The 25,999-nt window shown below is 35.3% G+C and overlaps 1 protein-coding gene across 3 annotated transcripts in view; it reads left to right on the forward strand.

The window, feature by feature from the left end:
- The window catches only part of LOC127852144 (intermembrane lipid transfer protein VPS13A-like), a 175,604-nt gene that overhangs the window by 21,031 nt on the left and 128,574 nt on the right, over positions 1–25,999 (forward strand). For all 3 annotated transcript variants that reach the window (XM_052385967.1, XM_052385968.1, XM_052385969.1), the window contains exons 4-21: positions 545–587; positions 933–1,121; positions 2,774–3,000; positions 4,080–4,172; positions 5,277–5,334; positions 6,102–6,223; positions 11,382–11,563; positions 13,593–13,737; positions 14,426–14,540; positions 15,551–15,642; positions 16,804–16,931; positions 17,771–17,862; positions 18,539–18,651; positions 19,509–19,646; positions 20,073–20,140; positions 21,556–21,634; positions 21,882–21,975; positions 22,372–22,489. In XM_052385967.1, the coding sequence (XP_052241927.1) occupies positions 545–587; positions 933–1,121; positions 2,774–3,000; positions 4,080–4,172; positions 5,277–5,334; positions 6,102–6,223; positions 11,382–11,563; positions 13,593–13,737; positions 14,426–14,540; positions 15,551–15,642; positions 16,804–16,931; positions 17,771–17,862; positions 18,539–18,651; positions 19,509–19,646; positions 20,073–20,140; positions 21,556–21,634; positions 21,882–21,975; positions 22,372–22,489 (2,096 nt within the window). The remainder of the gene's footprint in view (positions 1–544; positions 588–932; positions 1,122–2,773; positions 3,001–4,079; positions 4,173–5,276; positions 5,335–6,101; positions 6,224–11,381; positions 11,564–13,592; positions 13,738–14,425; positions 14,541–15,550; positions 15,643–16,803; positions 16,932–17,770; positions 17,863–18,538; positions 18,652–19,508; positions 19,647–20,072; positions 20,141–21,555; positions 21,635–21,881; positions 21,976–22,371; positions 22,490–25,999) is intronic.

The raw sequence follows: 25,999 nt of genomic DNA on the forward strand, positions 1-25,999 counted from the left end.
GATTGATTGATCAGTGATTGGTCAGTGATTTGTAAGTGATTGATTGATCAGTGATTGGTCAGTGATTGATTGATCAGTGATTTGTAAGTGATTGATTGACCAGTGATTGGTCAGTGATTGATTGATCAGTGATTTGTAAGTGATTGATTGACCAGTGATTGGTCAGTGATTGATTGATCAGTGATTTGTAAGTGATTGATTGACCAGTGATTGGTCAGTGATTGATTGATCAGTGATTTGTAAGTGATTGATTGACCAGTGATTGGTCAGTGATTGATTGATCAGTGATTTGTAAGTGATTGATCAGTGATTGGTCAGTGATATATTGATCACTGACTGGTCAGTGATTTGTCAGCGGTTTATTGATCAGTGATTGACCAGTTAATGGTCTATGGTTGGTCAGTGATTGATTAGTGATTGGTCATTGATATAATAGTGATTGGTCATTGATTGCTCTGTGATTGCTCAGTTTCTAAAGGTCTGGTACTTATGCAATTCCTTCTTGATACTTTGTCATGACCAATGTTTTCTTGTTTTATTTCAGGTGGAGTTGAACCTGCCAATAGAGGTGAAGGCTGGATATATAGGTATCTTTTATCATCAAGCTTGACTCATGGGAGAACTGGGCTTTATGCATTTGTGTAAAGTACGGTCTCAGATACGCCTAAGCAGTCTGCACAGGCTAATCAGGGACAATTCTTTCCACCTAAATAATTAAAAAAAAGTTTCGTCCCAGATTAGCCTGCACAGACTTCTCAGGTTTATCATGTTCAGTACTTTACATGAATACAAAATTGACAAGTCTTTTCCTTTGCTAAATAAGACAAGTCTGACATCACATGATATCAAAAGTCACCAACCATATAATTAATTCTGTACACATTAATTCCACCATATGAAGCAAGTCTTACTTACAACCCAATGTTGTGCAGGTTACATGAAGGTGGACATTCCATGGACAAGCCTGTTCTCCTGCAGTGTCACTGTGCTGGTGGAGGACGTGTACGTGCTTGCGGGGCCCGTCACAGACCGGGGGTATGACCTCGCCCGGGAGACTGCCCTGCAGAATGCGGTCAAGCGGGAGATACTGCTGTCCCTGACGCCCACTGGAACTCCAGCGGGTGAGGGCGATATGTCTTCTGTTTAACCCTTTACCATTCAGATACTTATTATCCCGCGCCATAGGCGGAGGGATATTGTTTTGGCGTTGTCCATCCGTCTTTCCGTCCGTCCGGCACTTTTGTGTCGGGAGCCATATATTGGAAGTGCTTTGGTAGATTTCATTGAAACTTGGTATGAGTATATATATGGATAAGAGAATGATGCATCCCAAATTGCATTGTATACCATCTGTTAATAACTGAGTTATGGCCCTTTGTATCTTGACAAAATCGGCACTTTTTAGTCCAGAGCCATATCTTGGAAGTGCTTTGGCGGATTTCATTGAAACTTGGTATGAGTATACATATGTATAAGAGGATGATGCACGCCAAATTGCATGCATTGTGAACCATCTGTTAATAACAGAGTTATGGCCCTTTGTATCTTGAAAAAATGTTTTTCAATATAAGCTTAGAGCTTTATCTCCATTCAAACATGAGCCAGAGCCATGAAACTTGCCATTATAAGTTGTTCTCAATCATCTGGGGATGCTTCACATTCAACACCCATAATCCTAGGGCCTAAGGTAAAGGTCACACATTGATGTCAATTTAAGGTCACAAATTTAATGAATTATTCATTAATTAGTCATTCCTTTACAATACATCAAGGGATTCTGCATTTTATTGTCTGCAAACCCATCACAGGTGCAAATGAGTTAAAAAAATAATTGACAAAAGGCACAACCCTTCACTTATACCTTTTCTTTTAGTTCTACACCCATCCATAAACAAAATTTATTTGGCAGGGATATCAATTCAACCAATTTGCTTTAACACTTTTTTAGTCACTTAAAAAATAAAATTAAATTAAAGAACTTTACATTTTTAAGTTTAAAAGGCTGCATTTTCAACCCTAAGATATTGATGAGCAGTTTAAAACAGCCTGTAATCAACTCTCAGTGTGTTCTGGTGGTATGCTAGTTGCATAAAGCCATGTTCACTTTGCTTATGAGAGGGAAAAGGATTAAAAACATCAAAGATCCACAATTCAGCAAGGACAATGTAGCTTAGTCTTAAATTAAAAAAAAATTGCTGCTTTGTATATAAGCTTTATCAACACTTTTGAATCCTAATTCCAGCTTAAATATGCTTTATAAGACTAAACAATTGAAAATCCTATATTCCATCCTTTTATGACGTAAAATAATATAATATTTCATTAAATCACCTAACATTCTATATTTTACCATTAAATTACCAAATTTCTTACATCCAATCATTAAATGACCTAAAAACCTATATTCCATCATTAAATTAACTTAATTAAACCTAACATTGTTTTTAACTGCAACAAACATCATTTGTATTTGCATTCAAACCAATTCCTTCCTTTTAAAAATTAAATTGAGCCGTGTTCTGGGACAATTGGGCTTTGTGCATGTGGCAAAATTGTCATCCCATATTAAGCTGTGAAGTCCACACAGGCTAATCAGGGACGACACTTTCCACTTAAACTTGATTTATGGTAAGAAGGGACTTCCTTCAAACTAAAAATACCATAAAAGCGGAAAGTGTCGCCCCTGATTTGCCTGTGCCGACTTTACCCACATGCAATAACCCCCATTTATCCCAGAAAGATGCTTAATTGACCCTTACAATCCCTTGTACAGCCCCAACCAATGGAGAAGACCCCGGCTTCCTGGAGAAGCTATACACGTATGTCCTCAACAACATCCAGGTGTCGGTCGGTCGCATTCACGTACGTTATGAGGACACGGTCACCAATCCAGATCATCCGTTTGCATGTGGCGTCATGTTGAAGCACATCTCGGCCTACACAACAGACATGCACTGGCAGCCTGCCCAGATGGACAATGCTGCGACTGTCATTCATAAGGTACTTAACTTAGAATTTTTGATGATGTGTCAGCTTGTATTGTGATGACATGTCCTTCAAGTTCAAGTAATTTGTTCTTTTTATTAGTATTTGGTTTCAACTTTTCATGTTTCTACTGTATTTAAGAAATATGTGTTGATTTTTATTTGTTTGTTGTTTATTTAAGACATGATTTGTTAAGCTTTTATCTCTTAGTGCGTTGTATTTGGTTGTTGCTTGTAAACAACGATGAAACAAAACTAATGCAAACAATAATTATTATGCATTCTGATGTGTCCTGAAAAGATTACCAACATTTGCAATTTATAAGATTGTGTTTTTGGTTCATTAATTTAAGAATATCATATTTTTGTTCTGGCCTATATAATACGGCATTAAAGATTTTGTACTTTATTGTTTTGCTTGGTCTTAATATAAAAACATTGTTGGTTAAACTTATTAAATATTGCTGTGCAGTTTGAAACCTATCGTCTATTTTCAAGGGACCCAGATGGGACAAATTTGTGTGAAGTGTCTAAACTTGTTTATATTTTCAGCCATCTTGTTCCTAATCATTAGAAAATTATCTGAAAAATATTCAGATTTCATTTTGTCGTTGCAAGTCAATAATGTCAAATGGTGAGAGACTTGAAAGAAGTTATTGATATCCAGTCAGGAAATTCTATCGCTTGGGAGTTCTTTCTATGAATATGGAAACACTTGATATATTATGCAGCCTTGTATTACATCTAAGACTTGTAAACAATTGATCCCTGGCAGCAAGTCGTTCTTTAAAACAGTTTATCTTTATAGTTTACTGTGTGAAAAAGTTTTAAAATTATAATAACATTTGCAGTCAAGGTAACATTTGGCCTACTCAAGTCCGCACAAGTTAATCAGGGACGACACTTTCAAGCTGTACTTTTGCTAAAAAGAGACACCCTTCAAACAAAAAATACTATAAACTTGTTGATCCTGATTAGCCTGTGTGGACAGGCTTATCTGTGATGACACTTTACGCACATGCAGTATATATAAGCCCAGTTTTCCCAAAACAAGGCTCAATCATTCTACAACCCGTGTATGTTTGATGTTGACAGCTCCTGGAGATGAGAGAGTTGTCTGTATACTGGAACACCTATATACCTGAGCAACATCTGATACGCTCCAAAACGCACACGGACGCATGGAGGGTATGTACCCAGCAGCATCATACTGCACAACTTTCTTTCTGTATGAAACACACTTTGAGGTTTGAGTGTGAAACTTTTTTATTTATATGAGCTGCATCATGCAAAAACGTGTCTTATGCCACATATGGCCAGGGTAGCTCCAGACAAACGTGTCTTATGCCACATATGGCCAGGGAAGCTCCAGACAAATGTGTCTTATGCCACATATGGCCAGGGTAGCTCCAGACAAACGTGTCTTATGTCGCATATGGCCAGGGTAGCTCCAGACAAATGTGTCTTATGCCGCATATGGCCAGGGTAGCTCCAGACAAATGTGTCTTATGCCACATATGGCCAGGGTAGCTCCAGACAAGCCAGATCATCTGTGCAGTCTGTGTGTCTTATGCCACATATGGCCAGGGTAGCTCCAGACAATCCAGATCATCTGTGCAGTCTGTGTGTCTTATGCCACATATGGCCAGGGTAGCTCCAGACAATCCAGATCATCTGTGCAGTCTGGTCAGGAGCTGCTTTTTCACTTATCACACCACAAAACCTTGTGTGACTTTAAAGCATACAGTGTAGCTCCTTGTCACACTGCATGAATGCACAGGCTTGTTTGAAGCTACCCTGGCTGCATGAGGCATAAGACCAATTTTCGCTTAATGTGTCTCATTACCTATATATAATCTAAATTAAAGGATGGAGTATTAACACTATAAAATACAATTTGCTGGATAGGAAGTCTGTATTTGATGGTGAAAAATCTGTTTACCTTATTCAACGGCTTTGCAAGTGAACTTGCTATGTATCATAAATATTTGTAACTTTACTAGTGACATCAGGAACCTGTTATATTATCCCCAGTCCTTCTCAAACAGATTTTGTTCTACTCTAATTGTGTCTTGTTCTGAGAAAACTGGGCATAATGCATGTGCGTAAAGTGTCGTCCCAGATTAACCTGTGCAGTCCGCACAGAAGTCTCTCCTTACAGAAAATCAAGTTTAGGCAGAAAGTTTCGTCCCTGATTAGCCTGTGCAGACTGCACAGGCTAATCTGGCACGACACTTTACGCACATGCATTAAGTCCAGTTTTCTCAGAACACGACACAATTTGTCTTACAGAGCCTTCTGAAGCAAGCCATTCTTCAGCACAGAATCCTGGAGGAAGACTTTGACTTTAGTGAGTTCACTTCAAAATGTTGTAGGCGTAGAATAAAGGAATTGACCTAAACCTGGCACTTTACTCTATGCATGGATATATTAATATTCCATTGTGCTTAATATATATGATTTTGTACTAGAAGCTGTTGAAATATATTGAAAGGTACCTTCTTTTCCTCTGACAAAGAGTATTTTCGGTCACTTTTGGGACAAAAGCTCTATTTTAAAAATACTAATTTATTTTGAAAAAACACAAAAACCAATGTCTCATTTTTAGCTCTGCTGTTTCCGGTGAAAACCAGAGGTATTGTTATAGCCAGCTTGCCGTCCGGCGTCTGCCATTCGTGTCACGCTAAAACCTTAACATAGACTCTAAAATCAAAATGCTTCCACTAACAACTTTGAAACTTCTTATGTAGATGCACCTTGATGAGTTCTACACACCACACCCATTTTTGGGTCACTAGGTCATAGGTCATTTCTGACAATCTTTCATTTATTCAAATCTGCAAACACAGCCGAGTGTTGGCACCGGGTATGCAGTGCTCTTGTTTGATATATACAACTACATGAAAAACTTACCAAGAGTAAGCCTGATTCTTCATCACAATCAGTAAGCAACTACCGGTAGGCTATCCTCTAAACAAGTAATCAACTACCTGTAGGCTATCCTCTAAACAAGTAAGCAACTACCAGTAGGCTATCCTCTAAACAATCAGTAAGCAACTACTGGTAGGCTATCCTCTTAACAAAAATTGTTGTAATTTTTTGCCTCTCTGCGTGCAGTTGTGGAGCCAATCACAGCAGAGGTCAAGGTCATCATAAACAAGGACAACAACCAGGCAATACCCAAAATGTTAGCAGACGTCTGCTTAGACGACATTGAAGTGCTGTTGTCACGACAACAGGTAGGCAGATGTATATGAGTATGAGTCTCTCTCTGGGAAAACAGGGCTTAATGCATGTGCCTTAAGAGTAATCCAAGAATAATATGTGAAGTCCACACAGGCTCATCAGGGACAACGCTTTCTGCCTAGACTTGATTTTTGCTAAAAAGAGACAAATATGGTATTTAAACAAAAAATACCATAAAAGCGGAAACTGTCTTCCTTGACTAGCTTTTGCAGACTGCACAGGCTTATTTGGGACAACACTTTGTACACATGCATTTAGCACCATTTTTACAGGGTATTTGTCATATCTTGTTTATTTCTGCATGATAGTGTTGAAATCCACAACCAGTTAAGCAAGTTTCCTATGCATAACTGTATTATAGTCTTTTAAAGCAAGTTTAAACCATTTTATTGCTTTTTTTCAAACATATAAACAGATTATTTGTTATTTAAATTGTGCAGTCAAAAGATGTAAAAATGTAGTTAACATATAATTTCCAATGTTTTGATAAAGGCATTATGCCGAAACGTCAATTAAAGGAGTATAATCAGAGAGTTATAAACAGATGAATAAAAAACTAGAATGAAAGTTTAGAAAAAGAAGTACTTGGAAATAACAATGAGTTTTATTCCATTGCAAATATTTTTTTCTGTACAGCAGAAAACTCCTTCATGTATTTAAGACATGTACTTTTTGGGGGCATCCCAATTAGTCTGTGCGTATTAATTCATACGACACAGATATAATTTTGTTTGCTCAATAAACATCAGTAAATGTGTTGGTTTCTGAGTTAACTTGCTTGCCATAGTTTTGTTTGTAGTAAGTAATATTTGATTGATTGTACCATTTGAAGATTACTATTTAATTTTATTTGACATTCCTCTGTCATATTAATATATTTGTTTAAGGTTAATAGAGCACATGTGTAATGTTGAAATTGAACCCATTTATATCCGCTTTAAGAATGAATTCTCCACTGAACTGCTCTCATTAGAATTTACTGAACGTTCTGAACAAAATACTGGAAGTTGAATATTGCTTAATGATATGTGAAATAAAAATAAAATCTTACAGCAAAAGAAAATGGAATATGATTTCTTTTGGCTGTTTCCTTAATTCAAAATGTTTTACAAGTGGAACCAGTACAAAATGCAAACTATACACTTCAATAACATGGACATGAATATGAACGTCTGTAAAACATGGTTTTAATTTGCTCATAAAAAAGTTACAAGTTTTTTTGTTGGTTAAACACTGTTTAAATTATTATTATTTTATTAATTATGTCCACCAAGCAGAACAAGTACACTAGTCAACATGGTCACCCTTAACATACACTAGGCAACATGGTCACATTAAACATACATTAGTCAACATGGTCACACTTAACATACATTAGTCAACATGGTCACCCTTAACATACTCTAGTCAACATGGTCACACTTAACATACACTAGTCAACATGGTCACCCTTAACATACTCTAGTCAACATGGTCACACTTAACATACACTAGTCAACATGGTCACCCTCAATGTACACTAGTCAACATGGTCACCCTTAACAAACACTAGTCAACATGGTCATCCTCAATATACACTAGTCAACATGGTCACCCTTAACAAACACTAGTCAACATGGTCACACTTAACATACACTAGTCAATATGGTCACCCTTAACATACACTAGTCAACATGGTCACACTTAATACACACTAGTCAACATGGCCATCCTTAATGTACACTAGTAAACATGGTCACCCTTAACATACACAAGTCAACATGGTCACCCTTAACATACACTAGTCAACATGGTCACACTTAACATACATTATTACCTGATGCCTTATATAAATGATAATTAATTAATTTTTGCTATTTACTCATTGAAAAGAAATGTTGCAATGTTTTAAACTGTTAGCGGTGAATATTTGGAACTGTTGACCGGTCAATAGTTTTAACTGTTGCCTGCTGGAATAATGACGTCATTTAGTCGAAAAAATGACGTCATTTCACAGTTAAACAGTGAAAATTATCGATATTATCGATTACTGTTGTGTTTAAATAAAAATTTAATTTGCTCTTTTTTCTATGTTTGAAATGTGATCAGGTAATAAAACACTTATTTCATGGATGCTTGGTGAACAGTCAAAACTGTTGTCTCTCGGTATCAGGGCCTATCGGGCAACAGTTCCAAAGTCATCCCTGACACCTTGGGACAACAGTTTTGACTGTTCACCGCACATCCATAAAATAAGTGTATACTAGTCAACATGGTCAACTCAATAAACACTAGTCAACATGGCCACCCTTAACATACACTAGTCAACATGGTCACCATTAACATACACTAGTCCACATGTTAACACTTAACGTACACTAGTCAACATGGTTACCCTTTACATACACTAGTCAACATGGTCACCCTTAACATACACTAGTCAACATCGTCACCCTTTACATACACTAGTATCTTGATCTTGATGTGTTACGGTGAAACATTGAAAAACATTTACTCACAGCGTGTGCGTCAAGTAGCTGTAAAACATACTTAGTTTTCGAGCTCCCCTCTAATTTGGTTTAAAAACACAGAAACAGGATCATTAGTAGCTGTTTGATATTTGCAAATCAAGTCCGGAGGTAGAGAGTTCTAGTCACATATTGTGTTTGGGATGAAACTGAACTTCAGTACGTTTGTCCTTGTCAAAATTCTATTAAAATGTTCATTATGCATGTTTTTGGTAAAACGAATAGGTCAATGGAGTTGATCCAATGGTAAATTTGCAAGTGAATTTAGTCCTTTACATAGTAATATTAATCTATTTTGTTTTCTTCTTTCTTTCAAAGGTTGGAGTTCTAATTCTTTTAAAATTTAAGTCATGGATCCTGGTTCATAGTCCCGATAATTAGAAGTGATGAATCTAGCTGAAAGTTTTTGTACGCTTCAAGTTTTTCTTGTAGATAAATTTGATGCGGATCCCAGGCCGCGCTGGCATATTCTAGCACTGGGCAGATTAAGCCTATATATGCCGGAAGTTTTACGTCTTGAGGACACATGGATAAATTTCTTTTGAGAAGACCTAACGTTCTGTACGATTTGTTGCAGACTTCATTTATATGTTTGCTCCAATTCAGTTCACATGTGATATTCACTCCAAGATATTTAATACAAGATAAGAAGTCTAGACGAGTATTTTTCAATGTGTAGTCAAAATTAATTTTCTTCTTTTTACGTGAAAGAGTCATCATGTTGCATTTACTGGGTTGGAATCTCATACCCCAAGAAGTGGCCTAATTACTAAGTTGATTTATGTCAGATTGTAGATCTAAGCAGTCTTCAAAATTTTTAATTTCCCTATAGCAAACACAATCATCAGCAAAAAGTTTAATATTCGAAGTTATGTCCATAGAGATGTCATTAATATGCACCAAAAATAGGATCGGGCCTAACACAGTTCCCTGCGGTACTCAGGATTTAACAATTGAGGATTCTGATCTGGCGCCATTAACTACAACGCATTCCTTACGGTTTACTAAAAATGAATCTATCCACTGTAGAATGTTTACAGGAACTCCATATTTGTGTAATTTAGTATTTTATAATTCATGAGGCACGGTGTCAAACGCCTTTTCGAAGTCTAGTATAAAAATGTCCACTTGTTTGGATTTATCTATCGATGTTGCCCAGTCATTAATGACGGTTACCAGTTGGGTTTCACAACTGTGATTTTTACGAAAAGCATGTTGATTTTTGTTCAGAATAGAGTTGTTATCAAAATGTTGCATTAAGTTGGAACAGATGATGTGCTCTAGAAGTTTGCAACATATGCAAGTCAACGACACAGGTCTATAATTACTAGGTTTTGATCTGTCATCTTTCTTGTATAACAGTCAAATATTTGCTGATTTCCAATCCTCGGGAATAGTACCAATGTTTACTGATTGTTGAAAAAGATGCGCTTAGACGCTTGATATACTAGTTGCAAGTTCTTTTAATACTTTTGGATGTATACTATCGGGACCCATGGCCTTGGTTGTATTTAAGCCTTGAAGCAATTTTTCTACTCCTTTTCAGTAATATTTATTAAGTCCATTTTTTGATATAAAGGTGTTTCATAAGGAACTGATGTATATTCGGTGTGCGTAAAGACACTGGTGAATTGTTCATTTAAAACTTTAGCTTCATCTAAATCTGATTCTACAGTAGAGCCACATTTTGTTCTTAACGGGGGTAAACCCTGTTTGTTGGATTTTTGACAGTTTATGTATTTCCAAAAAGGCTTACAGTCTTTTTTAATTTCACCAATTCAATTATTCACATAATTGTCATGAGCATCTTGAACTTCAGTTTTAACTTGTTTTCTTAACAATTTCCACTTATTGTTCAGTCTGATATTTCCAGTTTTTTTCAAATTTGCATTAGTTTTATTTCTACGTTTTACCAATGTTTTAATTTCTCGGGTAATCCATGGTAAAGATTGTACACTTTTAGATATTTTACTTGGAACATGAGTGTCTAAACATTTTAATAAGAATTTCTTAATTAATAGCCAATTTTCTTCCACTGTTCTGGAGTTTTGATAACCGTTGAAATATTTGTCCTTAGCAAAGTCCGAAGTTTCCTTTGTCATAGGATCATAATCTCCTCTGGAATATTGGAAATAAGAACGTTTTGGTTGTTTCTTGTACAGGATGTCACACTTCAACGTACCAGCGATAACATCATGATCACTAAACTTGTCGGGCGAGTAGATATTTTCAAATTGACCGGGTAGTGTTGTAATTAACAAATCCAGAATGTTTTCGTCCCTCGTAAGAATACATCGTATACATCGTCACCCTTTACATACACTAGTCAACATGGTAACACTTAACATACACTAGTCAACATGGTCACCCTTAACATACACTAGTCAACATGGTCACCCTTTATATACACTAGTCAACATGGTCACCCTTAACATACACTAGTCAACATGGTCACCCTTTATATACACTAGTCAACATGGTCACCCTTAACATACACTAGTCAACATGGTCACCCTTTACTTGCAAGCTCTAAGAATCATATTCTGCATCTAAACAATGGTGCTAAATAGAAAATAAACTTATTACAGGTTTAATACACAAAACCTTAGCTTTTGTTTGATAAAACACTGTTCAATGCTTTCAGTTCCTGAATATTTTGAACCTGAGTGACTCGTTCAAACTGATGTCTGTGAACCAAAAGTATCGTCGGTACCATCCAAATGTTCCCCTGAAGATCAGTCCCAGGTCATGGTGGGTGTATGCATTCACGGCCATTGTGGAGGAGCGGATACGACCTTTCTCCTTTGAGAGGATCAAACAACACAGGTTTAACACCACTGATTGATGGGCTATCAAAAAATACTAATGTGATTCTTTTTGTTTATGTTTTTTTGATGTGCTGTTATGTAAATGTAGAATGTAAACCATTAATTTTGTAAATCAATAAAATTAGTTCAAACATGTTCTTTACGTATTTACCATTACTTCTGCAGCTTTAACCTGAATGTAACAGAAATTTGTGTACCAACAGGAAAACATCACAAATACAGTACAGCCAAAGCGGCACAAACATAATCCGCGGCTACGCCACGGCCAGATTATTAGTCCGCGGCGGCCGAATCGTGTGTTCACGCGGCGTATCGCCGTGGCACTCGGCATCGATCCGCGCAACGACGCCGAGTCTGTATAAACCACGCGTACTTTCGCGGAGTAAATCCGCCGCATACGTACGCGGCGGATCGAGTGAAAAGATATCCACCTACATGTACATACATGTATGTGTAGCGTATAATTAATTACGCGCAACTGTTTATGTTTCGTTCGATTATCATTATTAAATTTGTAATCCGAAACACACTTCCGAATTTTAATGCAAACGCGTCCTTTGGCAAATTCTAGCGTCAAATAAACAGTGCTAAAATATCCTTTGTTTCATAAAAAGAGCGCGAAAATTATGCAGACATGTAGAACGTCGTTTGGAAAGTTTGGGTGTATTTTGTGTTGTATAAATACATGAACATCACGTCAGGCGTAAATCGCGTGTTCAGTGGAGAAAAAAACGCCCCGATTAGACGTTATTTCATCATCTCTATAAATAGTAACAAATGCCAAAATGTATTTGATACTTAAGGAAATATCGAGAATGTTTGTGTATCGTAAATATTTACCAGCATTTGCTTTAAAACTGGAATATACGGGATTATCGGGTAATTAGTAGCGATATTAACCGTATAATATGAACAAAATAAAACGTGTTTATATACGCATATTCAAACAATAGTTATAATAAGCTGATAATTAACAAAACTTCAAATACGTCGTCACCGTCTTGATTATTGATGTGGCTTCAAACTGCTAATTTTCTCAGCTAAAATATAATAGCGGAATCAACATGCAGTTAATTTATAAATCCACCATATGCTGGAGCCTTGACCACTTGTATGTGCGAAAACATAATTACGTGACCTTGTTTATGTGTGAAATACATACGCTACGGGCGGAAAACAAACTTAATAATTGGCCAGACACATTAACTATGCTTACATGTATATGCTAATACAATCCGCGCACAATAAATTTATTATGATTTTAATTATTATTATAATTGTTCTTTCAAAATTTGTTAACTACATGTAACTAATAATAAAAAAAAAATATTTCATGATCGCATCGACTCGGCATCATGTCGCGGACCGCGGCATGCCTCGGCGGACAGATGCGAAGTTTCGCGGCGAAATGCGACTTGCCGCCGCATACTGACGCGGCTTCGACGACTGACGCGGCATCGACTCGTTTAGCCTTGCCGCCGCGGATCGCGAAATACGTTTGTTCCGCTTTGGCTGTACTGTATTATGCATGTTTGATGCACCCGCCAATTAGTTGAAGGGCATATAGTATGTATGTGTGTATATGTATTTTTTGAATATGTGGGACATTTCATGTCTTACCCTTTACCTCAATGTTTATAATGGGATTTCAAAATAAATTGTTACAAAATATTGTCATATCAGGACGACATGTTGCGTGCAACAATTATGTCTCTCACTTAAAGGGGAAGGTCACAGTGGAGGCTTGAAGTTTTCACATATTCCTTATATTGGGAAATACATGTTTTGTGTCCAGCCCATACCCTTATCCGGCATTACAGGATTTTGAAATCAGTGGGATTATGGCGTACTATTATAAGCTGTTTAGCTTTAAAAACCAGATGGAGCGTAAACTTTACAAACAGCTCATGTCTACAGTGATTTTACTCCATTGGATAGATTCAAACCTTGTAAGCAAAGGGAATTTGGTTGAATCGAGGAACGTCGGATACCTTACCCTCTGAGTCTGTATGATTTTTAAATTCCAGAATCAAGTACAATGAATACAAGGATCTTTACATCAAGCATCTTTGCGAGCCTGATGATGAAGATATCAAAGAGAGGCTAGCAGTTTTGGAGGAGGGGTTAAACGTCACTAATATTGTCATGGCCAGGGAGCATGCAAAAGAGTCTGTGAGTAAAGTCTTATATTGGTGACAATACATTTTGTGTTTACTGTATAATTAATCATGTTAACAAACACTGTCTTTTTGTAGCCACTAAAGTCTTATTTTAGATCATTTCATTAATTTTGAAAACTGGAAGTCTGAATTTCCTGTCTTCTGATTTTTGAAGTTTTTCTTATTTTTTTGAAAGTTTTGACAGATACTACATATAGCTCTTACATTGCATTTTTTTCATCCATGCAATGTTTTTCCCTATTGACTGCAAACAATGTATTCCCTATCTACTGCAAACTTTGAATAATAATAATATTGATATTAATAATGACAAAAATGATAATTATAATAATAATAATAAGTGTTGATGGCTCCATGACTTCAATTTAATTATTGAGGCAAATATTCTTTAAATTAAAATGAACTCTTATATTTTTTTATAATTGAACCTAACTCTGGAAAAACTGGAACTAATGCATGTCTTTAATTTAGTGTTGTCCCAGATCAGCCTGTGCAGTCTGCATAGGCTTATCATGGGCGATACTTTCTGCCTTTAAGGTATTTTTTTGTTTGAAGTAAGTCTCTTCTTTGGGTTAGTCCAGTATCGGCTGAAAGTATGTTGTACCTTGTTAGCCTGTGCAGACTTCACCGGCTAATTTGGGATTTCATTTTTCGCTCATGAATAAAGCCCTGTTTTCCAGTATGCTCCTCACAAAGTTGTGAAGAAGCCCAAGAAGAAGACTGGTTGGTTCTCCTGGTGGGGAGGCGAGGAGGAGGAGGAAGAAGTGAAGTTTGATCTCGGATCTTCAGAAACAGGTATTTGATCCAGAGCCATAATTAAACACACAGGTCTTAAGCCTTTACCACTTAGATATGTATTTTGACGCATTTGTAGTCCCTTGCAAAGTTAATTTTAATTAAAAGCCTTTCTTACTAGATTAAAGTTTAAAAGGCTTCATTTCCAACCTTTAGATACTGATGAGCAGCAAACAGCATAAAACCTGAACAGACTACGAGTTACTCATAGGCTGTTTTGGTTTTATGCTGTTTGCACATAGCCATTTTCACCTTGCTTCTCAGTGGAAAAGCGTTAAGCTGAAATTGAGTTTACAATATTGTTACACATATTATGTGCGACCAGTATTTAGCTGTACTATTCACAAAATAGCCTAAGGTAACTACCAATTATGGACATCAGGGTCTCACTCAGCTGGTGGGTTATGCTGTGGTTCAGGTAAACATGCAACATCTCCATCTAACTGTTTCTACTACAAGTAATTTAACATAATATACATTCTGCGCAGGCTAATCAGGGACAAAACTTTCCACTTTTATTGCATTTTTTTAAAGGAATTCTAATCTTAACGAAAATCAAGTTTAAGCAGTAAGTATTGTCATTGATTCTGGGGTGACACTTTTCGTCACTGCATTAACCCATTACCACTTAGATACGTATTTTCATGCAGTTGTAGTCCCTTAGCAAGTTATATTTAATAAGGCTTCATCTCCAAACCTTAGATACTGATGAGCTGCAAACAGCATAAAACCTTAACAGACTGCAAGTTACCACACAGGCTTTTCTGGTTTTCTGCTGTTTGAAATAGCCATTTTCACTTTGCTTCTAAGTGGGAAAGGGTTAAGCCCAGTGTTTGTGTTTGTGGCTTATATAGTAATCATTCGTTTTTTTCTAAGTGGGAAAGGGTTAGTTAAGCCCAGCGTTTGTGTTTGTGGCTTATATAGTAATCATTCGTTTTTTTCTAAGTGGGAAAGGGTTAGTTAAGCCCAGCGTTTGTGTTTGTGGCTTATATAGTATACATTTGTTTTAGACTGGTTTTCTAAGTTGACTCCTGAAGAGAAGACCAAACTGTACCAGGGTATTGGATATGATAAGAATGCCTCTGTCAAGAAGTCGAATGAGGTGAGGCTGCTGTCTTTATCTTCATGTAACATTGGTGTTTTCATAGATAACAACAGACAAATGAACCTCATCTCTTTGAAAATTGGTGTTTAATGTATGTGTGCAGAATGTGGTCCCATGCAGGTAAGCCAGGTAATCATTGACAACACTTTCTGCTCTAATTGAATTTTTCGTTTCAAGGAAGTCTCTTGAAAAAAGTATCTCTTTGCAAAAATTGAGTTAAGGCAGAATGTGTCGTCCCTGATTAGCCTCTGTGGATGGCATAGGCTAATCTGGGACTACACTTTATAGATATGCAATAAGCCCCCATTTCCCACAGACAGGCTTAAATCTTATTGCCTTATTTAAAACTATTTATTTCATTATCTTCAATTATCAGCAAATAAAATATAATGATTTTAGAAAAGTAGGAATTTGACAAGGTTGTTTTTACAAAAATTGTTTAAGAATCATGCGTCAAATTGACAAACAGTTGTTATTTAATTCATGAAAAATGATGATAAAACAATAATTTAGATTATAACAAATACCCACCAGTATTGCTGCAGTTGAAACAAGAACTGTATAGTTCAACATGCAGCTTTTAAGATAGGGAATTCTTTTTGCATTTTATTGGGTTGTGAGCAAATTATAATTTTGTTAATATGATATATAAAAATAATCCAGGATAACGCTCAAATTATTTTCTATTTTATGTGTAAGTTTTATGAAACTCTGTATGTCACAATTTAATAGTACTTTTTCAGAACTAAATTTTTTTGGTTAAAGGAAGTCTTTTATAAACAAAAATCCAGTCTAACGCAGATAGTGCTGTCCCTGATGAGTCGGTGACAACTGCACAGGCTAATCAGGGATAACACTTAACACACATTCTTTCAGCCCCATTTTCACATCTCGGGTTTAATCCTTTACCACTCAGAAACGCACTTTGACACATTTGAAATCCCTAAGAAAATCAAACTTAATTTAAGTCCTTTTTTAATAGATTCAATTTTTAAAGGCTTTATTTCCAACCCTAAGACACTGATGAGTAGCAAACAGCATAAGACCTGAACAGACTGCGAGTTACACGCAGGCTGTTCAGGTTTTATGCTGGTTGCAACAGCCGTTTTTATTTTACTTTTGAGTGGAAAAGGGCTAATCATGTATTCCTCATTCCAGTACAAGCTGCAGTTGAACATGAAAAGCTGTTGTGTCTCACTGGTGAACTACAGCAAGAAGATCCTGCAGGTCTGTGTCACCCAGATGCTTGCATCCTTTGAAACCAGGCCTGGGAAAGATGCATACAGGTGAGTTTTAAGGGAATTCAGTTTAAACCTTTTAATTTTGCTTGATTGCATCGAAAGCCTATGGCTTATATGAAACACTCTCAAGTCTGTTTCCTGGGATTTAATCAGTACTTAGTATATATGGGTGGATCTAAAGAACGCTACCAACATGGGTATTTAACCTGTAATCTCCCAGTCACTAGGTGGACACCATATCCACTACTCCACGGCGTCCTAAAGGGAATTTAGGCCTGTGGGATATCAAACTTGAATGCTCTAAAGGTCAAAACAAAGACCTCATATAATACCTGTAAAATCTTAATCTTGTCGTAAATCACCTGACATATCCATCTCAAAATTTATGGATTTAAATCTTGTCATATTACATATTGTGCATGGTGTTATGGCTCTAAAAATGGAAGACTGTTAAGTTGAATATTCAAACCTTGTTTAAGCTTCACTTAAGAACCAATCAGTCAAACAGATTAGAAACTTCCATGTAATATCAAATCTTGATATTATATCAAAACAGTATTGTTTATAAATGAAATTTTCTGGTTTTTCAGAAAATTACATTTTGCATGGACACGTAAATTTGCGTATTTCTGATTTTGGAAAAAAAGAGGAATTTGCTTTGGTCATTTTCCGATGTGTTTGTGTTAAATTTGTAAATCAGCCAACCCAGAAAATCAACCAAAAATTATTGAATTACAATGACTTTAGAGTAGTTATCAACTTGAATCCATCTGCTAAAACTATAAATACAGGGTTAAGTGACCCCAGTGAGGATGACAGGGTATCTTCCTCTCATGAGGTGTTGGTAAATTTTTGTAAATTTGCACCCCTATACGATATTTCAGGCTGTCATGTAACACAGAGAGTTTTGTGATTGAGGGGGCATCCATTGAACATGAACTTATACCCATCGTCACCTCGGATGTCAATGTTTACGGTAAGTGCCTCGGTGTAAACACTGGACTGAGTTGAAGGTGGAATAGCATGCACTTGAACAAAACTCATTTGCAGGCATAACAAATATCACTATATTTAAGTGCACTATAATTATACTCTTCTGCTAAAATTGGAGTGGCTTATAGTGGATATCCCATGGAGGTTTGTTTGTTGTTAAACTTTAAATTGTCTGACATACATAATTTAGCTTACAACATTCAAGCTTGGATTCATTCTACCCTTTTATATAAAGTTGTGTGTGTGCATTTTTTGTTATGATAGTTATGCCCCATCTTAGAATTTCTATAACATGATTATTTCATCTTTTTACATGTTATAACTGGGATGGGCTGGAGGTGGTGTAATATTAGCCTTGTTCTTGCAAAACTAAGCTTAATGTTTATGTGTTTAGTGTCATTGCGGACTTCACAGGCTAGTAAGGAAATACTTATCAAGGACGACAGTTTCCGTTTGCATGTTATTTTTGATAATAGTCTCTTACCAGCAAAATCCAGTTAAGACAGAAGTGTCATACCTGATTAGCCAGTGCAGAATGCGCAGGCTAATCAGGGACACCACTTTACGCACTTGCATTAAGCCCAGTTTTCCCAGAACGAGGCTCATATTCATCACTGCTGTGACACGTTCTTGTTATGGTCTATTCTTGATATGTGTAGCTCCCTCCGTGAACCAAGTTTTCACCCTGGACTTTGAGTCCCGGCCAGTCTATGTGGAGGCTGACTTCTCCCTCAAGATGAACATACAGCCTGTGGAAGTGGTCTATGATGAGGTAAGCATGCTGTAAAAGACACCTGTTATATATGTATCTCACCTTTATTATAAATCATAAACAGTTCAATTGGCTTAGAACAGTCACATTACTATCTGATATTTCCATACACCATGAGTAAATTAAAGTAACATTGATACTCAAAATCAACGAATATAAAGCAAAATATTTCGTAAAATAAAGTTAACCCATAAAAAATCAGTGTTCCTTTTAGCAATTATAGCACAAATATCAACGCTAAATGTGGTATGGTAACATAAACTTAAAGATATGCAAAATGCTTGTTTTTGTGTGACATTATATATTCCATGTTAATTTCTCACCATGATATGCGAACATTTACGAGCAAACATAAGACTGGCTTCTGGCAGCTCCAGAAGAACGACCTATAATGTACAAAATATTCGTTGATTTTGAGTGTTTATGGGCTTTAATTTTTATTTTATTTTAAGAAATCTTGTTATATAGTCAAATGAATTCGAACTCTAGTTCTGGTCCTTTGAAAAACAGGCAGCTAGCAGTTTTCTTCATAGAGAAATCTCGTGAACACTGGGCATTTAACATCTTTTCCCAATCATCTTAAAACTTTTTCTAAAAAATTGTTCATTTGATACTTGTCTATTGAACCACAAAGAATTTAGCAGAACTCCAAAATATTGTGTTGAAGGCATTCTATGCAGCAAAATTCCACATTTTTGGTAAATAATGGGGGCAAACAAAAATTGTGTCGTGATTTTGTTCCAATGTTTTTAATGGCTTCTATAATTACCTCCCTTTCAGCACTCCCTTTGTGAGGCAAGGCATCTATAATTACCTCCCTTTGAGCACACTGTGATTACAATTTACATCACTTTCAGCACTCTCTGTGTGAAGTAAGAGCCTTCTTCCAGTTGCCAACTCGCTCCTTCGACATGAGAGCAGTTGCCATGGAAACCATGCAGGGCATGGCCAGTATTAGTCAGGCTGGGCTTATATACGCCATACAGACACATAAGGTATGGGTCATTCTAAAAGGGATAGTTCTTATAATTCAATCTAATTTTAAGATTGATGTTGGCGTTAGATTTGAAAAATGTTCTTATCACTGGTAATCAATCTGGATTGAATTTTGCTTTTGAGTATATTTTGTAATGTGTGCACTGGGATTGATTTCAATTTGCAGTGTTGTTATCTGCGAGGAATTGAGTTTGCATAATTTTAATGTTCGCATATTTTTTTCTTAGATGTATATAGAAAATTAATGAGGATCTTTTATTTGTACTTTGTTTGGTATTCAAATAGCATAAAAATTTGTCAGTATGAAATTAAATGAAATTACAGTATTTGCTTATTTAATGTTGTGGAATAAAAAGTGCCTTTATTAGTTGTATGCACTGATCTGCAGACAGATGGTATAATCCCTCTTAACATGTATTATTTAGACCATACACTTGGCTGTGAACATGAAATCCCCTTACATAGTTGTGCCTGAATTCGGAACGCTGCACAGGTGAGCAATTTATTTCTTTGTAAATGTTTAAGTTTATTAATTATGTATACAAAAACTGCTTGTTGCTCTGATATAAAATAATATTCATATCTGTCCTGCATAAGATATGAACATGACATTGGGTATTCAGATTTGGCTATTTGTTTGTTTGTCTGTCCACACAAAATGTATAAAGCTTGAAAATTATGCGGAAAATGATAATGGATAAAAATGTTAAAGCTTAACAAAGAACATGGAATATAATCATGAAACTGAAGTATTTATTTTAGTTGGATTGCATAGCAAGCCTAAGGCTTATTTGGAATGCTCTCGAGTCCTGGGACTAGAACCAGTACTTGGTATCTATGGGTGAAATCTAAAGAATGTTCCCACAGTGGGGATCGAACCCATGACCATTTGATCGCTAGGTGGTCACCAGATCCACTTCACCGCTGCGACCTTATCATGAAAATTTGTATGCAAATAAAAAAAATTGTTGGAGAATTATGCATGGCTGATCATTTCTGAACATTTCAAATGGGCAGGTGACTGATAATAATAACAGAAGTAAACCAATATTTCACAAGGTAGATAAGATAATCATGAAACTTGGTATCCACATGCATAGCAACATGATGGTTATATGCACAATCTTTTTTCAAGTAAAGGGGAAATATTTTTTCACCAGAGGTCAATAATAAAGTGAATGTTAAATAAACTCTTAAAATTGTTGTGTTAAATAGACATTGGATTTTATTATGAAGTTCAATATGAAGGTTATTGATTTTTTTTATTGAGAATTTTTTTTACTGACCCTTAGAGGATTCCTGTATTGAATGCAATACTGTCAAAGCCTTGTTCAAGTAGAGGTTATTTTCTGTTAATTTCAGTGGAATTTGTGGTCTGCTTATTTCATAATAGAAAAATTCTGCCAATCTTTCAAGTAAAGGGGAAATAATGTTATGCAAATTTGAGTGTAGGTAATGTTCAGCTGGTTACATGGGAGGTAATTTTTTGACAATTTCAAAGGAGATAATGTTCTGCAGCCAATTGTTTAAATATAATCAACTATAGTCAATCAAAAAGATAACCTTTGTTAAGATAAATATAAGTCAAATTCCTTGGCTAAATCTTATCCAAAACGTAACCAAAACAGACACCTGTTTCGATATATATTTATTTATACAATCGGTAACCAAAATTGAAGATAAAATGTTTTCCTCTTGATAAGAGTTATCCAGGTTTATAAAAATCGGCTGCCGATAATTTTAGGGGAGATGTGTTCTGCTAATTTTAGGAATGTTATGTTATTCTAATTTTAAGAGAAAAAAAATCTGCTTCTTGCAGAGGAGGTAATGTGGATATAATGTGCTGTTAATTTCAGGAGAGATAAATTGCTATTAATTTCAGGGGAGGTAATGTTCTGTTTATTTCAGGGGAGGTAATGTCCTGATTGTGGACCTTGGCATGTTACAAGTGAAGAGTGAGCTACAGCCTAAGAATACTGCACTTGAGGTGAAAACCAGAGTTATACACTGTAAAACTTGGTGGTGTCTGACCGTATTCTTCTTACTGTCTTGATGAATTTGGCGTTTATATTAATAATACAGTTTGGCATATGTAGATACAACTGTGAGGTTTCAAACGAAATGTAAGAAACTAAAATTAAGAATCAGAATTGAATTGAAATCCTTTGTGGTTCAAACAAAACTAGGAGTGCATATTAAAATATTTACAATTTTAATGTTAAATTTACTTGCAGCAAGGCAATCTGTCCCAGTCTGAGATAGCTGCCAGTCTGTATGACCAGTTCACAGTCAGTATCACTGACGTCAAGGTGCTACTTGCAGATTCAGGTACAGCAGAAAACAACACCCATCTTATGAAATTTACAGCTGTTTTGCTATTAAATTGGAGTCTTTATGTTACAACTTTTGTTATGGTATTTTGTACCATTACTGTAGACTGACTGAGCATGGTAGAATATGTGTATGCCTGTAAACATGATATCCTGGGATGTTCATGGTGTTTACTGTTACATAGTTTTAGTAGTAGTACAGAACCATAACAGACTTGCATGTAAAATAATAAAAACAAAGACACAGTAAGTCACTTAAATGATTCAAGATGAAGAAGTTATTCATTCCACACTTGCGCCTTACAATAAAGTACTTCAAAATATCCATTCAACTGGTCAATAAATTGTAAGATACTTGAGATAGTCTGTTGCCACGGTTTCCCGGTGTTCTCAGGTGATGACTGGCACACAGCACAGGTCCAGCCCACCTCGGAGTACCACATCCTACCCAGTATGAAGCTCAACCTGGACTTCTACAACAGTGTCAAGCAGGACTACAAACAGCTTCCACAGTGAGTAGAATGTAGTGTGAGTGACCTTGAAATGACCTTGACATGTACTAGACTTCTACAATAGTGTCAAGCAGGACTACAAACAGCTCCCACAGTGAGTAGCAGGGAGTGTGAATAACCTTGGAACACACTATCATGCGAATTTGGAATTCAACTTGACCCTTTCCGTGCTGGAACCGAATTTTGAAGGCCTTTGCAAACAGTTTGGATCCAGATGAGACGCCACAGAACGTGGCTTCTCATCAGGATCCAAAATGTTTGCTATTCTGATAGTATTCTTTGAAAAAAATGGAAGAAATGCTAATTTAAGAAATTCAGCAGACGACATTTAAGCAGACAACAAATTTCCCAGCATGCAAAGGGTTAAAAAGAACATCCTTTGGGTCATTTTCTCAAACTAAAATTTTATGTTCTAATTGTATATTTGTAGTATTCTGTCCATACTTTTAGTATTACGAGAAATTTTACCTGACCTGTTCATTTAATATGATTGTATTTTTTAACATGTTAAAGTATTTTTTAAATGTGATTTAGCACGCATGGACACAGTTTCGTTTTATGAGAATTAAACAAAAATTCAATTTAACATCCAGTTTTGTAGTAAAATCTATTTAAAATATTCAATTTTATATGCAAGAGTCAATTTTTTTTTTTTTTTTTTTTTTTTTTTTTTTGTATAAGTATATTTATTCACCAAATGACGATACAATTGCACACATTTTGACATAGCAATAAAAAAAAAAAAATAGCAAAAAAAAAAACATGCGATAAACATATCTGTCGAAATTTATAAACGAGACAGCAGCAAGCAATATTCATAATTACATACGGTTCGACAAATAGATCAAAGCATACAAATGCATGTTCTGGCAAAAAAAAAATTATGTTAAAAAGTTGTTCCAAATTGCTCGAAAAGTTTCTATTTGATCTTTATTGAAAGCAATTATCTCCTCAATGTTAAGCCTATTATGAAGATACGTGTTAAAATGATAAATATTGGGAATGGTGTTCTGATACTTATTTCTAAAAATATAAAATTTTGCCAACAATATGATAAAGTTAACAATATGTGATGTTTTGGAATGACCAACCGAAACGTTACAAAAGCTAATATGTTCATAATCAAAATTTGAAATGCTCGGCAAATTCGCAGTTTGTTCGATATACACTTTTACACTGTTCCAAAACTGTTGAATTATAGGACAATCTCAAAACATATGCATATTTGAATCTACTGACATGCTGCAAAAATCACACAAATTGGAATGTGTCAAACCACACTGCAGTAAATAACTATTGTTAGGAATAATTTGCATAATATATTTATACTGAAAAGTTCTTAGTTTGGTATCGTGGGTCAGTCTAAACGGTTGAGTAAACAGTTTATTCGTTTCAAATTCTTTATCAAAAATTAATTCCCATTTTGTAACTGCCTTGATTGGATTGATTTGCTTCGTCAGTACGAATTTTTGGTATACTAATTTGCAGATTTTAGTTGACTCTGTAATTGATGAAAGTAAATTTTCTGGTGGTTGATAAATTATGTTTTCAGTTTTCAGCTTTTCTATCCAATCTTGTGGCACACTTTTTATGAGACTATAGTATTTCAGAAAATCACTGTTATTTAACTCGTACAAGTTTTTTAATTGCTCAAAACTATAAAATTGCTTTATTCTATAGTCATATATTTGTTCTACATGATTGAGTCCTTTAATATGCCAGCTTTTGTAGAAAAATAAACCCTGAGAGTTTTTTATAAAAGAGTTGTTCCAAATTATTTCTTTTCCTATAGTTGTGATGTTATTTTGAGCGTTAACCTTATTCCAGACCTTAAGTATCTTTTTTAAGAACACTGATCGAATTTTAAGTGTGTCTATATCGTCAGGTTTAATGTGATTTTTTAAAATGAAAAAATTTCCATAGCTTTCCAGAAAAGTACTGTATAATTTTGTTATTTTGGATTCCGGTTGATGTATAAATCGTTTAACCCAAGAAGCTTTGAGACCATCCACAAAGCTTTCTATGTCAATCATTTTTAAACCGCCATTTTTATATTCTTGTATAATTTGGTCACGTTTTATCCTGTCTGGTTTATCGTTCCATAAAAATTTGAACATAGTTGTTTTTAAAGTTTTAATTTTACTTTCATCTGGTCCTTCTAACACTGTAAATGGGTATGTTAGTTTTGGCAATGCAAAAGTTTTGATAACTGTGATTTTTCCTATAAGTGAAAGATTCCATTTTTTCCATTTATGTAAACAGTGTTCAAATTCCAGAATTTTTTTACATATATTGTGTTCAACCGTTAGATTAGTAGTGTTGAATATAGTTATCCCAAGTGTGGTCGCGCTTTCACATTCCCAATCAAATTTTTTATGTGGACAGAATTTTACATTTCTCCTCATAAGTGCACCTAGTTTCATTACAGAGCATTTATTGTTATTCAATTTTAAACCTGATATGGTTGCAAAATTGTCAAGGGTCATAATTAAATATTCAAATGATTTTTGACTGCCGTCAAGAAGAAAACATGCATCATCTGCAAATAATGTTTGTTTGAGTTCAATATTGCCTATGTAAATTCCTTTTATATTTGTATCATTTCTTATATAATTCGCTAATAATTCAATACATAAGATAAACAGATAGGGCGAAAGGGGGCAACCCTGCCTCACTCCCTTTTTGATGTCGAAGAATTCCGAGAAATAACCATTATTAATAACACTAGTTTTTGCATTACTATAAAACAGTTTCACCCACTTTAGTAGAGATTGGCTGAACCCCATGCCTTCTAAACATTTATACATAAAAGTATGGTCTAAACTATCAAAGGCTTTTTGAAAATCAGAGAAAAAGATCAATCCTGTTTCTTCGGCATCGTTTATTTTATCAATAACTTCATTCAGAATTCTTATGTTTTCTCCAATATATCTCCCTTTTATGAATCCCGTTTGATCTGTGTTTATTAGTTTTTGAAGAAAAGGTTTTATTCTATTAGCTACAGCTTTACTTGCAATTTTATAGTCAACATTTAACAAAGAGATTGGTCGCCAGTTATCAATAGATAGAATATCTTTATCTTTTTTAGGCAACAATGAAATAAGACCTTGTGTTTGAAGTTCGGTTAGAGTTCCTGTTTCAAAAGAATAATTTATTGAACTGATTAAGTATTGCTTTATGTCGGTCCAAAAAAGTTTATAAAATTCTGTTGTTATTCCATCTGAGCCTGGGCTTTTGTTATTTTTCATGTCTTTCAATGCTTGAGAGCATTCGTATTCTGATAAATGGTCGGGGTATTTTTCTCTATCATCGTTTGATAATTTTACAATATCTTGAAGAAATATGTCACTGTGTTCTTGGTCCAAATTTATGTCTTTTTTATAGAGTGAAGCGAAATATTGTTTAACATTTTCCAAAATTTTTGAGTGATCGTTTTCTATTTCATTATTAATTTTAAGCTGTTTAAGTACTTTTTGTTCAGATCTTTTTGATTCTAAGTTTGAGAAATAT

The sequence above is a fragment of the Dreissena polymorpha genome, chromosome 12 (assembly GCF_020536995.1).
Source record: "Dreissena polymorpha isolate Duluth1 chromosome 12, UMN_Dpol_1.0, whole genome shotgun sequence".
NCBI lineage: Eukaryota > Metazoa > Mollusca > Bivalvia > Myida > Dreissenidae > Dreissena > Dreissena polymorpha.